The sequence below is a fragment of the Vidua chalybeata genome, chromosome 2, assembly GCF_026979565.1.
Source record: "Vidua chalybeata isolate OUT-0048 chromosome 2, bVidCha1 merged haplotype, whole genome shotgun sequence".
Classification (NCBI taxonomy): domain Eukaryota; kingdom Metazoa; phylum Chordata; class Aves; order Passeriformes; family Viduidae; genus Vidua; species Vidua chalybeata.
The window spans coordinates 87,813,010-87,829,813 of record NC_071531.1 but is presented as its reverse complement, the minus strand read 5'-3'; the positions used below and the strand labels follow the sequence as shown (position 1 = coordinate 87,829,813).

Genomic DNA, 16,804 nt, shown 5'->3' with positions numbered 1-16,804 from the left:
AGGCTGTGAGGTTAGCTTTGTGGATTTTCACTGGTAATAATTCTCTTACATAACAACACAACATAGAAAAAGAAGATGCAATGTTAACACTGCTCCATACCTGTCATCTTCTCCTTCCTCTTTCTTGTGACCTGGCAATGCCTCTCATCCTGGAACACAGAAATGCTGGGCCACAGTCTTCGCTGAAGAATAAAGGGACACTTGTGTAACTAAGAGTCAAATTTCAAGGGTGCTTTATCCTGGTGCACAGCAAGGTAGCCAATGCACACACGAAGGTCGAGGCTTTGCTGTAGAATCTAAGCACTGAAATGATTTCTTAATTTAAGAAGGCAAAAAAACCAAACCGTGCCTACTTGTTACATCAGCTTTTCTTGTGTGTTTATCTGGCTTTTCCATGGAAAATCTATCGTATCTCAGGCTCAGATGCCTTTGATTTCCGACCGAGCATAACTTGAAAAATAAACAAGTCAATCCTGACGTGTAACTGAGCTGATTGCTACATTTTCTAGTCACGCCTCTCTGTTGAAAACTTCCCCCACCCTCTTCTAGGTGTTGCCGTGGCATGTGGTTTGCTTTATGCATAGGCAAAGCACTGAAATAATCTGCCTCTCACCAGGTAGAGTTATTTTGGACAGCTAGTGAAACACTATAGGACGCAGCACTGTAAATCCTGTAAGTAAGCCTAACTGGCAGAAGCTTTTCAATGGCTAAACATTAATGGCTGGTTAGAGGCTCCTTTCAGTTCTGGAGAGACAGTTTCGGCAGCTGTGGTGGTGTTCTACTGTGAGAATAAATTATGGATGCTGCAGGAAGGAGTTCACTTACATGGAGATACAGAAGATGCTAATAAAAGGTTTGTAACTGTAGTCTGAAGGCAGTTTGATCACTTTTCGTTCAAAGGTGTCAGTTCTTAAAATCATCCTTACTATTTTCTATATATGTAAGTGTGATTCATCCTGGACAAAAATGCTGTTTAATTGTGTTTTCAGCATATGTGAGTTATGTGTTTGGTTTTTAGTTGGCTTCTTATGTAGTACTGATAAGAATAGTATTGAAGAAAATAGATTTTACTGACATTAGATAGCTTGGTGGTAGCCTGGGGAAGACAGGTGCTTTGCCTCTGTGGAAATACTAATTCACAGCAGATTTTAATTCATGGATTTTTATTATTGTTACCAGTCGTGATAGTCATCTTTTACTTTTAATCTTACATTTGATTGTAATTTAAAAGATACATATGTATGTAAATGGAAAAGTAGAAAATAGAATTTCTCATTTTCCATACTGAGGAGTATTTTGCAGATGGCAAATCTTTCTGAACTTGAACATAAATTTAGCTTCTTTCCTGTTTATGAATAATAGACAATATTTACAAGTACATGTGTATGCATTGTATACAAAATAATGTAAACATTGCTCAGTGTCATTTACCAAAAAAGAAACTGAATTACTGTTTCCTAAAATTAAGCAATATTTCTCTGAAAGTAAGAAAAGCTTTAATTTTGAAATGCTGGGAATTTTTAAAACAGTTCATAGAAAATAATAAGGCAGTTTGGGAAATGGAGAGATTGGCATAGGGAAAATATTAAAATAACCTCGTCAGTATAAGTTAGCAGGGAGAAAAATAAAGCAGGATGCAATGACCAGTTATTTCTGAGAGAACAGTGACAATAAAGACACAGATGAATTTAGAATAGTGCCAGAGGTGCAAATGAAAATTTAAATTTTGCCTAGACTACCAGAAGACATTTCTAACTGACATTTCTACTAACGTGTCTACTTCACATAGGCTCATTGCAAGGAGCAATTAATACAACATCAAGTGGGGAGAGCTCTCTTGGGCTTTGCACAGTAAAGCTGAAGAAGAAAGCTTCTAACAAAGCTTTTGCATTTTTGTTATGCATATAAGTAAAACTAAGGTAACTTGCTAAGCCACAGGATTTTACTGAACTTAATTTGCAGGAAATCATTGTAAAGACTCTGAAATGTAAGTTTTGTTCTTAATTTGTTTTAAAAGCATTAAAACACAACTTTATTTAAGTTTAAAGGAAAAATGGCATAGATTTCTGAGTTTTGGTTCTGTAAACTTCATTCAAAGGGAGAGGTAACCCCCTGATTTAATGGCTGTTTTTATTCAGAGCTACAAGGAAAAATTAGGAATTTCAGATTCAGACTGTCTAGCCAAATCCTAAGCCTGCTGAAGTCAACAGGCTTGTTTGGTTTCAGTTGGACCCCATGTCAGAGAGGAATCCTGGTTTTACACTTCACAATTACAGAAGCAAAAACAAATTGCACCTTTCAACTGTTCTTCCCTGCCTGCAAGCACATTGCAAACAAATGACAAAGCACTTCGGGAGGAAAGGCTGGGCCACAAAGAACTTGCCAACAAGCCGGTTTATACTTGCTGTTGAAGCACAATAAAGTAGTCTACCTGAGCACAGGGAAGCTTTCAGAGCCTAAGAACAAGGTCATTCAAAAAGACTGAGACAAACAGGACTGAGCAGAACCGTCTTTCCCTACTTCATTTTCTCCCAAGAATTAATTTCCTGGGAAAAAACAGTTTCTGAGACAAGGAAGAATTGGCAATCAGCACAGGCTGAACAACATTTCCTTCAGGGCTTTTGAAGGGACTGAGTTTGCTTAGTTGTAAAACAAGGATCTGCAGAATTCGAATAGACTCAGTGAAGTCTAGTTCTGTTCTTGTTTCTTTCGTTTATTTTGTATTTGTCTGCAAGTCACCCCATCAAACAGAGTACTTTTTATGTTCAGGGCTTCTCGGCATGTTCTAACCACTGCATTACTCATGGACGCTTGAGCCAGTTCTCTGGCAAGCCCTTGCAGCCTTAAATAGCTTAGGAAAGCAGATGAGCCCTCTACCATGTCTTAAAAATTGATAAATAAAGGCTGTTTTGGGTGAGTAGCAGCAAGTTCCAAAGTTCACACCAAAACCAATCTGCTGTCTGTCTCTCCTCCTTTGCAGGGACAGAGCACAGCTCTGCATCTGAGTAGGGTGAAATGGAAGAGAAAAACAATAGAATGCAGATGCAAACCAGTCAGAACTTAACAAGTATATAACTTAGGCTATGAGTAGTACCTACTAAATTATTGTTGTTTGGAAAAAGAATGAATACCAGCTTACCATAATGCTGGATTGAAACAACTACTTTTGGGCTGTTGCAGACACTGAGATGTCAGTAGGTTGAGTTCATTTTTGGCTGTGCAGTTATGAAGTTTGCAAGCTGACAAAGCCAAACTGAATAGTACATTTTCCCAGCAGTTTATTTTTGCAGGATTTTGGCAGAGGGGAGGTAAGGATGAATTCTTCATAGAGCAAGTTTTCTTCAGATGCTTCTCAATAGTTGTTAAAATGAGAAGCTGCTGGATATTTGCTACCTGATGAAATTACAGCAAGTTCCTTTTCCAAGCCAACATTTAAATCCCTCTGCCTACAGATATGACAGTTCTGCTAGCCCACCCTCAAAAGTGGAAGAAATGGCAACGGTAAGTAGTTTATCAATTTCTTGTCTGCAATGTTTGTGCCATTTTTCAAACAGTAGTCCCCTTGGTATGGGCTGTTGCTTTAACATCTGTTTAAATAGTATTCTTGCAGTTTTTGTTTTAAATGCTGAGTAAAATGTCTGTATTGTGAACTTGTTGCATGTAGTAGACTGAGCTTGTCTGTTAAAATCCAAAGCTTTCCTAGCTAGGCCCTACATAAAGCTCTGCCGGATTTCACTTCTCTCATAATGACAGAATAATTGCATGGATCTTTTCCTAGGTCAGGACCTTCATGTATCTTGGCTACTGTAACCAACCTGTAAATAGATCAAAGCTCACACTAAACAATAATCTAGGATATTTACTTTGTTTCATTTCATTTGTACAAGGATGAAAAACTGGGCAGGCAGTAAGCTAGAACCTCTTGTGCAGCATTTCTATGCACAGAGTTACCACGTAAATGTAAATTCTGAAGTAGGATTTTTTTTTTTTTATGGATGGATGGATGGATGGATGGATGGATGGATGGATGGATGGATGGATGTTCCATTTTATAAGCACAAGCTCATTTTAAGGATAAAACAACAGATTTATTTCTGATGTAATTTAAGTGCATGCTGTTGAAATACCAGGTTTTCTTCCAAGGAATATATTTTCTATCTTAATTATTTTATAACCCTTTATTATTAACATGTTTTTCCTCATCTTCAGTTGGGTGGCATAACCACAGAGGGGACTAAGAAGGTATACAGTGTATAATCAAAGACACAGAGGATGTAAACTGGCCACCTCCCTTCTCTCATATTTCAAAAACAAAGGGATAATCTGTATTAATACATGACTGAGCAAAGATCTTATCAGAGAATCCTGTCTGTTATAGAAACATATTATATGAAGTTATATTATAGCTAGACGAGTAAAATATTATGAATATGGCAAATAAAAAAAGTAGTAGGGTGGGTTTTTTTGAAAAAAGGAGGAAGAGTTTCAGCTAAAATAATTCAGCAGTTAAACAGTTGTCTGCACTTCCACCATCTGAGAATGTGAGCTTAGAAAAATATGGGTGGGATAGAACCTCTCAGTTTAACATGTAATCCAAACACAGATGGGGAATAGGATGACATTTTCCCCACTTTAACCACTAAGTGCTGTCTTCCTATAAGAAAATGGACTGTAGTGTTAAATTATTAAATCTCTGTTACAAGGGTCAGTGGGTGAATTTTAAAATACACTGGTCAAGGAAGAAGTAATCATGGAAAACTAAATTGAGAGAAACAATGCAATAAGGATGCATTTGGATAAAATAAGTAAACAATGCCCTTATCCAAAACATGCTACGGGATGGGGACAAGATGAGTAATTCTCCTTATTATATGTGTGGAAGTCTATAAAATGCATGCAATTTTACAACCCTCAGTTGTGTATTTTAATAATACATTATTTAATGGACTGACAGAGTTTGCTCACCTCCGGGATATGTGACACAGTTTGTGATGTGATATGTGAAACGTGATTTGAATGTAGAACTGAAACCAGGTTACCTTACCATTTTTAACAGGCTGAAATGTGTAATTCCCCAATGTCACCTGAAACAAGCGGTCATTCTTTTGATACAAACCAAAATGAAACAATGGAGAAAAGTACACTGGAATGGAATGAACAGCTAGAGAAGGAGATTTTCAGTGGTAAGTGTGTGTCCTTATTTTGGTTTTGTTTTATAGTTGTTTGGTATTGTTTGATTGTTACCAGAAGTGACTGTGGTTTGAGAGAATTTTCTGCAAAAACACAGGCTGTAAAGCATGGCTCATTTCTAGCTGAGTGGCTACTTTTTGTTGCCTTTGTCTGACAGCAGAATGTGTATTCCAACATTGATTTCAGGAGATGTCAGTGATCAATCACTATTAGAATGTGTTTCATCTCATACTGATACAGTTCAGAAGAATCCCATGTAACTGTGCACAGTTCTCTCTGCTGTTTCTGCCGGGAGCCCATTCTGCACCCTTTAGATACAGACATATGGTTATGTGAGAATTCTATCCCAGTTTCCTGCATGCATAATTTTAATAATAATGAATTACTGGGCCTGGTTTTATAAACTGTAAAGCCACAAACCACAGAAGCAAGAGGCATTATGGCATTCAGTTAGTTTTATGGGATCCTTTTTATATCCCCAGTCAAGAGTTGCACGTTCTTTTTTAGCTTGGCTCATGTCTTCCCAATGGAAGACTCAGAAACAACTCATCTTTTTCTTGTTCTAAGCTGACTTTCTCAGCAGTCTTCTATCTTGTGTGCTGAAGAGAAACTTAGGAAAAATAGAGAATTTTAGTACCTTTGGATCACATTTTATTCCAACTATACATATTTATCAATGCTTTCTTAATGCTTTTGTAGTGTTAGCACAGGTCTGCAATGACTGATCGCTCAGTCTTATGTATTTAAGTGGATTAGGAAATTCTGTAACAAAACAATCATATCCATTGTACATATATATTATGTGTAGTATTTTGAAAATGGCAGAATACAATTAGCAAAGGCATCATTGCTTTTGACAATAAAAATATTTTTAATATGTTGCCGTCAGTCTTCTGACTGAATATCTTGGTTAATTGAGCTACTTAGTATTTAATTCCAGTTCATGAGGTTGCCTATATATATTTATATAAATACGTATTTGTTGCTAGATTGAATCACAGCTTCCTAACTATTTAATTACCCTTTCATATCCAGAAAATGCCATTTTCAGTGCTCATACAATTCAGAAGAGAACTTATTTTATGAATGAAATAAACAGTGGACATGCCAGACTACTGAATATTCTTGATTGATGGTTTGCAGGATTCTGTTTTCTTATAGTTATGTCATAACTGTGCTTTGTGAACACACAGAAAGGTCCGTGTTTGCCTAGTGAATTCTTTTCAGGGATTTTTTTGCTTACAGACTATATTTGGAAGGTGTGCGCGCACACGCGCACACACACATACATACAGTGAGCGAGAACTCAGACTTCAAATTGTTTTGTTCTTCTTTTAAATAGCATAAAGACTAACATTTACATAAAGAGCAGTCATGGAGGAGAGCATTTTTTTTCTTGTAGTCATAATGGGTGACAGCTGAAAGGTCCTATGGAAGAAGAATGTGTGGTTTGGGAAGGGTTTTGAATGCTGAGAAGCTGACTGAGAAGCCAGTTCTGATTATTAATGTAGTACATGAAACTTTCTAACATAAGCAGTCTGAAGATTATTAAAGAAAACAAAACCAAGTATCTTTTTTTTTTCCCTGTGCAGTTCTAAGTGATCTGGATGACCAGCTGGCCCAGGAACAAACCCAAGACCCTTTGGACAGGATTGTTTCTACAAGCAGTGCATCAAATGTCCAAAGTAGTAGTGCATTCCCGACTGCAAAGAGGCAGACTGCTAGTAGAGGGCAACAGAGAAATGACTGGAGTGACATGCCTAGCACATTTTTCCCAGATGGAATGAGAACACTGAGAGCCAAAGATGAACACAAGATTTTCATCAGACCAAGGAAGTTACACAGTGCATATATAAACTGGCACCAAAGAGCCTTTCAAGAAGATTGCAGTTATGGTGATGCAATCGATGGAAATCCTCGTCTGCACCGTAGGAGGCTGTCTGCAGTTTCTTTTGGACGGTCTTCAGAAGGGAGCTTATATCCTCCTTCCGTAACACACAACAGCGGATTTAGGCACAAGGGTTGTATGAACAGGGATACAGCTGGCAGAAGTTACTCTGTGTGTTCCCTTCGGAGATGTCCATCATCCGTATCTTCTGATCAGCTCTCAGCATCTAGTTTACAGCATCCATTGGCAAGGGAGAGCAAGAATGGTTTTGTACCAAGGTTTGGTCGACAGAACCCAAAGAGAATTCCTCTGTCTTCCATTATATGGAACAACACACCAGACTCTTCAGAACAAACTCCAGAAACAATGTTTAGAACTCAATCACTGATGGAGTTTCATGCTACAGACCATGGTAGATATCCCAGCTCTTTACAAGAAACTAAGAAATGCCCAAGTTACCACTCAAAGCACCACTACAGAAGACCTATTTCAAGCAGTAATTGCTTTAGTAGAGTTAGTTGCCCTGACAAAGCTACTTCTACGTTGCCCTTTGATAACTGGGAAAACTATCCTTTATACAAATCAGAAAATAATCTCTCTAGATCTTACTATAGAGACACCTCTTCTCATGGGAAGTTGTATGCAAACCAAAAAAATTCTTATGGAAGAAAAGACAGCTATCCTTCTTGGGCTGATATTCCTCAGTGTTACAGTGATGATGTGTTTATTTCCCCTGATGCCAGCTTTGAAGCATTTATGGCTAATTTAAATGACCACCAGTGGGCACATGCAAAGAATTCCAAGTTTGGTTCACAGCGCCTGCAGAATGATTTTCACATGTACTCTCAAGAAAATACAAGTATCAAAAGGATGACAAGAAGTGCAAACAGAAAATTTTCAGAATTCACTGAGGGCTGTCAGCCTTGGCTAAGTTGTACCTCTTCTGTAACTTCATCTGGTATCAGAACTGATGAGTCAGTTTTTCCCAATTCAAAGAACCAACCAGAACCTACAAGACTGAACAGGAATTCAGTTGTCTTTACCCAAAGGGGTACTAAGGCAGACTTTACACACCTGGAAAAGGCTGAAGGTGTGAAACAGCCAGATGAAGACACACTGTTACTGTCAGTTCCTCAACAAGCAGATGCAAGCTACATCAACGCAGGGAGTTTTTCCTCTAACAGCCCTGCTTCTGCCATGGGGCAAAGAGATCTATCTCTCTTTAACACAATGACATCAAAGAGACAAGCCCAAACCACTGCCAGAGGAGATACTGCAAAAATTTTTACATCAAATGGTGATACAAGAAACGTAGAAATTAAGGAAAATGATTGCCCACCCAATAGTGTGTTCAGTCAGCCTCCCTGCATTTTGCCAGCTGATGGGAGGAGGAAGGAGCCTTTTCTTCCAAGTCAGAAAGAATGGGAACATAATCTGCATTGTGCAGCACAAAGAGAGAGCATCAAACAGGATAGTTGGAGTGCAGAAGCCCTTAACAAAACTACTCCAAAGAGACAGTCCTCACTACTGAATGTTACTTCTGCTCTATCCACGGAAAAATTAGCAAACTGTCAAGGCATGTTGTCCTGTCCTCCTGAGCTCTCATCTAGTTTCTCACAAAACTCTCCACAAGCACTTTCTCATAAAGACAATGCTAAATGCTTAGGAACACTAACTAGCTCTTCAGTAAATTGCACTGCTACTGAATCTCAAGCAGAAGTGGGGAAAACAGCTGAAGTGAGTAGAACAAGTGTTAGCAAAGAGATTTCACAGAAAACACTGCAAAACGCAAACACTTTAGTTACTAAGGACTGTAATGGACAATTCACTACTAGTTCTCCACGAAATGGAAATTCTAGAAATATTTATATGCGTAGCTTTGATGGAGACCCCAATACCTCTGAAAATAGTTTAAGCTATTTTTGCCTTGAAAAAGGAACTGAAAAAATGAGGAGTACTTCACCTTGTATCAGAAGGTTTCACAAGCAAGACAGCTCACCAAGACATACCAGTAGCTGTAGCATTATTGGCTCCCCTGGCAGAAACAGCTCCAAATCTTCTGACCCCCTTGTTATTTATTACACTTTGCCTAGAAAATCAGCTAGCATTGCTGGTAGTATTATGGCAGAGACACCAATCTCTTTACCTAGAGAAAGCAGAACAACATACGATTGTTTAAGGTCTGAAACTCTGCATGGAGCTGACGCCTTTTATTCTAATCAAAGAGATGTGTCTTGTTTAGACCCAAAATGTTCCGTTTTAACACCAGCATCATTAAATGCTGCCACAAGTAACAAAGATTATCACAGTCCTTTAACCAAAAATGGTAATGATTCAGTAAGTAGCAGTACCTCAGTTGATCTGACAGACAGATGTAAACATCTAAGTAGAAGAGAATCCTCTGTGTTTTCAGATTATAAAGAAGGGGGAAATTTTTTGCAGAAATATAAAACCACAAGCACATTTACAGTCTGTGTTGATGAAGATCATGTCAAGTATCATGAATTAGTTTCAATTTATTACACACTACCACGGAGGCATTCAAAAACATTTTGTAGCCTCTTTAGAGAAAATTCAGAGGATGCAGATTTACCCTGTCCCAAAGAAACTGCTCAGTCACCAAGAACACAAAACAAGAAAAATGAAGGTCATGTGAGTTTAGCAAATGTTTTTTTCCCTACTACTTCAGAAAAAGAGGTGCCTTCATATTCTTCTGACCAAGTATCTTCAGTTCTGGTCACACCTCAGAATTTAAGAACTGCTGTTGACAGTGAAGAGAATTCTCACTTAATCCCTAACTCTGAGAAGTCAGCAAATGTGGTACTTAACAAGAAAGATAATTCAGCATATCTTCCATTAGCAGAAAATGTACTTTCTGATGTGGTGACAAAAGAAATTTCTTTTGGTGCCCCACAATCCACTGCAATAGTGGCTAAGTCAGGTAAGGCCATTTCTGATGCTTCAAGCAGCCAAAAGGCAGAAATACATGTAGAAGAAAAGAAGGAAATTTTACAAAGAGCCACACCACTAATGTCCACTTTATCAACCCCTCCCAAGCCAGGCAGACATTTAGAGAAGCCCTTATATTCTAATTCAACAAATAAAAATATTGTACAGAAGGGAAGCTCGGAAAGTTGCTCTCAGCCCCCAAAAGTGAACAAGAGAAATCTGAACAGTTTATTCCTCCGCTCCAGAGAGAAGAGTTCCCTTGGAAGGAGTGGTAACACAGAGCATGCTGATGTGCCACTTACTCCCGTGGAAGATATGTACAGGGATAGTGCCCAAGTTAAACAGAGAGTAGATGTCCTACACCGAACCACCCCTCTGTGTAATAATAAATTTCCTGGACTGCAATTAAGGGCTGACAGTTCAAGAAAAAAAGAGAATGGTTTAAACTTTTGTAGCAAAGTGCTTCCAGAGTCTCCAAGCAAAGCATCTGAGGTAAGCACAGCTTCCAGTGCTGATCCGTTTCTTCAGCGAGACAGAGTGGCTAGCACAGATACAGATAAACTAAAGAATTCAAAAATTAAAAAAGAGCAAAACTCACAGAGTTATCATATGGGTAAAGTTTACTGTGGTTTTCAGGAATCAGAGAGGCATAATGAGGGCAACCTGAACATTAAAGATAAAGTCCCCAGGGTTACACAAGATCAGAACATAACACAGAGTGCAGAAGAGGAGAACAAGCTTCTCTCTGACTGCACGAGAGACAAAGTGAAAGATATAGAGAAAAGGAAAAACAGACCTTCAATTAAAAATAAATTGGCAGCTGTTTACAAAACAAGTCGTAAATTTTCAAGTAAAAATTTACCCCCCAAACCACACATAAGTAACATTTTTTCACAGAATGATGGAAGTGCTACTTCTTTAGAGGTCAACATGTCCTTTGACTCATTGATTTCAATGGATTCCCACCAGCCATTCCTGGAGCTGGACAATGAAAATCAGAATCACAGTCTGAACTCTGACAAGAATATTCCAAGACCAATAACAGCTGATAATAAGAAGACTGAAAATCAGAATGATCCTTCTTTGCTTGTTAACAGCAAAAGGAGGCCTTTTACAAGTTCATATAACCAGAAGGAAGCCATCAGTCCTCAAAAAACTGCAGTGAAAGTGGAAAATAGGCCAAGACTCACAACCCTATTTCCAGATAAACCAGCAACTACAAGAAATAAGAATTCCCAAACACTTGATCTCGGGTTAGAAAGCAAAAGCCAGCCCATCGCTCCTAGTGCTACTACCTCATACCCACTGAATGAAGAGAAAGGAAGAACTAGCAGTCATACCTGTGCTCCTCCCTCACCACTTTTAACTGACAAAAACTCCAACACCTATGTAAATAGCTGCTTGCAGGCAGACACATGTCCAGAGCAAAACGTGACTTCCCAGACAGTGCTTGGTCAGCATCAAAATACCTCTCAGCCTGCCGGCTTAGAAAACGCTAACCTCAATAGCTATCAGTTGTGCAAGAGCCGTGTGAAAAGTCAGCGTGAGCGTCACCTCTCTGAGGGCATTTGTGCTCGAGATTCCCTTGAGACCTCTGCCTCAGGAAGCAATATTCTACCCAAAGATGGCATACATGGGAAGAGATTTAAATCTTACTCAGAGCTGTTGTCTTGTGATGAGAATGAAAACTGGGCGTCAGACGATGAAAAATGCTACAGCACTAGAAATTTAATGTATCCGTCTGTGGAATTTGGTATATTTGGCAAAGACCAACAACTGGCTTTCCTGGAAAATATCAAGAGGTCACTCACAGAAGGGCGATTATGGAGACCATGTCTACTTAACAACCCTGGTGCTTTCAGAGATACAGAGGGCTCTTTTATAAACAGGGCTGAGCTTCTGAGCTCGAGTTCTGCTGGGAGCAAAATGTCATCAGCTGCTTCGTCCCCCCGAGAGCTGACTGATGCCTACGTGGAAGACTCAGCCGCTTACTCAGACTCAGACAGCGATACCACCACTGATGATGAATATTACCTAGATGAGATAGATAAAGAATCAGAGCTATGAAGGGACTGTGGTACTGAGAGGGCACAATAGTGTGGTAGTTTCTGGGCAGGCAAAAACGTGTCAAATACGCTGGGCCCATTCTTGTGCTGCTATAAATTGGTACAGCTTCCTTAGTTTCAAGGGAGTTAGTATGGTATATTAGCTGAGCATTTGACTTTTGTATTAAATGTGTGGCTTCACCTTTCACCTTTCACCTTTCCTGATTCTCTTAGCAGGGAAAAACAATGTTAAAAAATCCCTTCCCAAATAATAGAAGGTAAACAGCTGTGGAGTTTTGGGCAGTGTAAGTCCGAGGATGGCTTTCTTCTGAGTCAGCAAGCAGTAGTTAGGTCCCTGCCAGCTATGCAGTGCTGGGATGGATAAATTCTAGCTTGAGCTGCTTTTTCTTACAGAACTTTACAGAAAACCAAGAAGTCATTTTGCTGATAATTTGTTGTTTCTCCGATCTTCCTCATTATCAAGCATGATAATGCTAATCCTTCCCACTGAACAAATATCCTCACAAAATGAAACCTCTTAAATCTTTACAGCATGTTCTGCATGAATGTTCTTTATCTGCATTCCTGGGAAGCATAGCAACAATGTCCCTGGTGGCATTTTTTCTGTACTGTTGAGGCAGATTCCACACTAGAACTTAACAGCACTGCAAGAGCAGTGAGCAATGTGAGTTGCAGAAATACTTCTAGTGTAGGAGAAAAAGCTCAACACAGGGCATAGCACTGAGAAACTGATCAAAAGAAAGTCAGCTGAGCATGGAAATCTGCTTTCCAGACATGGAAGATTCATAACCAGCACAGCTTTGGTTACAGTTGGTATGACTGGCCAGATTTCTGGTCTTAGAAACAGGTTAATCTGGATTAAAAGTCAGACACTTCTAACAATTCAAAATATAAAAAGATTTAGCTTGTTGATTTCCTGTGTTAACTTCATAGGTTGAATCTTTAGTTGTCCTAGCAGCGAGAAAATAACCAAAACAGTTTGTGAGGTCCCAGAGTTCTGCAGCTGCCTTGCTTGGCTGGTCTCAGGATGAGGCACCTGTAGCCACTGGGCTCCTTCAGGGCAGCAGCACCTGGGGCAGCCTGAGAGGGCACTTGGCTGGGACACCTCTGCACCATACAGACTGGTGGCTTTTTACATGCAAAGTAAATGAAACCAGTAAGAAAGGCTCTTTGCCCTTTGTCGAATTGCCATCCCCTTTTGGTATTTTTCAACTGTTCCTGCTGTGACCACAGTACTCTTTATCCTCTAAACTGAATGAGTGTAAACATGATCCATTGGCTCTTCTTCAGCCACAACAATAATGAAATATTAATACTCAGTAGCCAAAACTTGTCCCTGGCCATTAAATTTCTAACTAAGCTTTATTCTCTTTTTATGAAAAATCAGAAGTGGCTCACTGAGCCAGAAGATATATTTTAAAATAATTATACCTTTTCTTCTACTTTATTTCTAATTTCATATATGGTCTGAAATGATGGTCCATATTTTATATGCTTTTTAATTCCATAAAATTTCTGTAGGACATAATTATATTTTTCTAACTTGAAGGACAGCATATGGGTATTTTAAAATAATATATTTTACACAAAACAAGCAATGCTTGTATAACTGACTATTCCACAAGAAACTAAAAGATGAAAATTTTACAGTAGGTAAGAGGTATCCTTATTTTTTCATACTGTAAGCTTCGTTAAAGAAGTGGGTCTGTAGTTCAAATCTGTACTGATATATAAGTATCATTACTTTTTGCTGGGGTAATTTGTCTTTTGTTGTACATAGAAGGACTAACATAAACTGTATATTTATAGACAGAACTGGTCTTTACCACATGCCTCTTTAACAAGGATAAAAGAATATGCTGACATAAGGCAATGCTGGAAGGAAATCAGTAGTGTATAATTGCAGTCTTGTAAAAAGTGGTGTTCTAAAGAGAAATTACATTTTTCTGTAAATGTCTCTATTCATTATGTGTACAGGATTCTGTAGAGTAAGATAATAAAACCAGCTGAGTATCTGTGTGGAATTTCTGCTGTTGTACATTTCTGCAAAATAAATTAATCCAAAAATTTGTGATACCAGCCTACATAAGGTAAAGAATAATAAAAGAACTGTGTACAAAGGAAGTAAATGGTCATGCAGTTTTTCTTGACTAGATATGGATGGTTTAGAACATTTTTATTTGTAAATATTTTTTAACCATTCAACAGTAGTTGGATTAAGTGCTCACCTTGTGGGCATAATTTTTTTTAATTTGCTGTGCTGTGTATGACAGGAAATCAAGTGGCTTGATTTAATGTAAGCAAGTAAAAACTGCTTTTGATTGTGAATCAGTTGGGGAAGACTGCAGCCTGTTGAGGATCTGTAAACTAGAATTTACACTGAATAAGAGTATTATAACAGTCAACTGCATGAAAACATAGGGAGAAATACCTTTTGAATAGCAATCAGCTCCATTCAGTTTAGCAGAGCCAAATTTTACTCTTCCAAGATTTTCTTTGGCAAAAATATATTCTATAAATATTGATAATTTACAGGATTTTCACATTTAAAACAATTTGTTTGAAATAAATTCTGCATTTACATAAAAAATGTATTGGTACTGTATTTGTTTTTCACATGCTGTGAATGCAGCAGATTATTAAAAAAAAATCCAGCATCCATATGGTTGCCAACATCATCAGGGTGCTATTGGCCAACAAAGCCATGGATTGAGCAGGGCAGGCAGCCTTGGTCCATCTCACAGCTGTAGCCAGCGGTCACATTAGCTGCTGGGCTCAGGCAGGATGTGCTGTCTTCTCTTGTCCTGCCAGCTGACGAGTCTCCAGCATACAAAATAGTTTTCCATCTGTGGTAGAATCTTTACAGTAAATATATTAAGCCCCTAGAGAGCTGTACGCCTGCAACTTGCCTTGAGGTGCCAATACTCCACGTAGGGGCCAAGGGTAGTGTTTGATGAGTACTTTTACAAGGTGATGAGCTCCACGTGAAGATCCCTTCAGCTGCAATTAGGCCTGAGTGAAACCTGGCTGCCACGTGCTATGTAATAGTCTAAGACTAATCACAGTCTTGCAGCCTTAATTACTACAGCCAGTATTTGTGGTACCTGAGCAGTCCTTCAGCCTGGCTTCAGGAGGAACTCATGGTTTGTGAACAAAGGTGTTTTTTCTGTCTAGACCTCTGTCCACCCAGTAGGTCATGCATGTACACAGGTGATCTTTGAGCATTCTACCATCTTGATGACATTTGCAAGAAGGGACAGAAATTTCATAGTTTCATCAAAGGATAAGTCAGAGTGGGTGTGGCTTCAGAAGGTCTATGGTCCAGCCTCCTGCTCACAGCAGACTGGCTTTGAGGTCAAGGCTGGCTTTTTAAGGCTTCATCCATTTGAGGCTTGAAAATCTCTGAAGATGGAGACTGGACAGTCTCTCTGGGCAACCTGTGCCTCAGCCTACAACATGGAGATGTTACAGGGTGACCATCTCTTCTTTCAACTCATGCCAGTTGTCTTTCATCCTTCTGCCCTGCACCATCTCATGATCTTCCTGGGGGGTCCTGTGAGGTCCACCCCCTCATCGAAGGTATCTTAACAGGCTTAACAAGTCCAGCTGCCCCAGTTTCTCCTCACAGGGCCGGTGCTCCAGCTCTGCCATCTCAGTGGCTTCCCCTGGATTTGATCCAGTTTATTGATGTCTTGTACTGGGGAGCGCAAGGCTGGATGCAGGATCTAGATGTGGTCTAACAAGTACTGAGTGGAGGTGGATAATGACCCCCCTCGACCTCTGCCTCTGCCCTTGTTCCTTCAGCCCAGGCTGCTGCTGGCCACTGTTAGTGCCATTGATGGCCCATGTCCCTCCATGCCCACCAGGACTCCCAGGGCCGTTCCCTCAGAGCTGCTCCCAACAGCTGCTCCCAGCCCATATGAGAACAGGGGTGGCTCCTTCCCAGGGACAGGGCTGCAAGAGGACCATCAGGCCCTGATCCCCCTCCCACTCTCCCTGCCCATGGACACCATTTTAGCCCAGCCCGGGGCCATCAGTCCCTGCCCCACTGCTGGCATAGGTCATTGGTCTCCATCTCTCCTCTGCCCTCCCTGGCCAGCCCTCCCTGCTGGGTCTGGCCCTATCTGCAGGCTGACAACCCCAGGACAGGCAGCTATCCCAAAGTGGTGTCTGACCCTGATTCCCCTCACAGGGACTAATCCTGATCTGCAGATTGATGTCCCCGCCTGACCTCAGCCCTGCATCCTGCAACACTGCACAAGTTTTCTCTCACCCGTTGGGAGTATCAAACATGGTATGTCAGTGGAGATGTGTCGCTATCTGAAGTGAGGGAATTGAAGAGACTAAAGACAAAAGCAAGGAGGAAACCAGACTTGATAATTCCCCCTTCAAGGAACCTGTTTTTCATGGTCTGTATGCACAGAGTCTTGACGTTCATGTTATTCAAAGCCAGGCAGAATTCATTTGTGCTCTCATTGCTTTGCATGTGAAAATCCAGGCTTGCCCAGAAGCTTGATTTAATTCTCCTACAGCCTTGTAAGCCCCCATATCTACTCATACCTTGAAATACTTCCTAGTAGCAGCAAATGGTAAAAATGATAAAACAACCTTAGGAGACAAATCACTGGAGTTTTACCCTTTTTACTTGTAACCCAACATCTTAAATCCATGAAATGATTTTGTTGTTACATTTTCTAGAGGATAATATTGT

The 16,804-nt window shown here is 39.8% G+C and overlaps 1 protein-coding gene across 1 annotated transcript in view; it reads left to right on the top strand.

Moving 5' to 3' along the window:
* EXPH5 (exophilin 5) overlaps positions 1-14,663 on the top strand; it is a 38,071-nt gene extending 23,408 nt beyond the window's left edge. The window contains exons 4-6 of the mRNA XM_053934895.1: positions 3,453-3,501; positions 5,057-5,183; positions 6,783-14,663. Coding sequence (XP_053790870.1) covers positions 3,453-3,501; positions 5,057-5,183; positions 6,783-12,094 — 5,488 coding nt within the window. The 3' untranslated portion in view covers positions 12,095-14,663. The remainder of the gene's footprint in view (positions 1-3,452; positions 3,502-5,056; positions 5,184-6,782) is intronic.
* Positions 14,664-16,804: the final 2,141 nt, after the last annotated feature.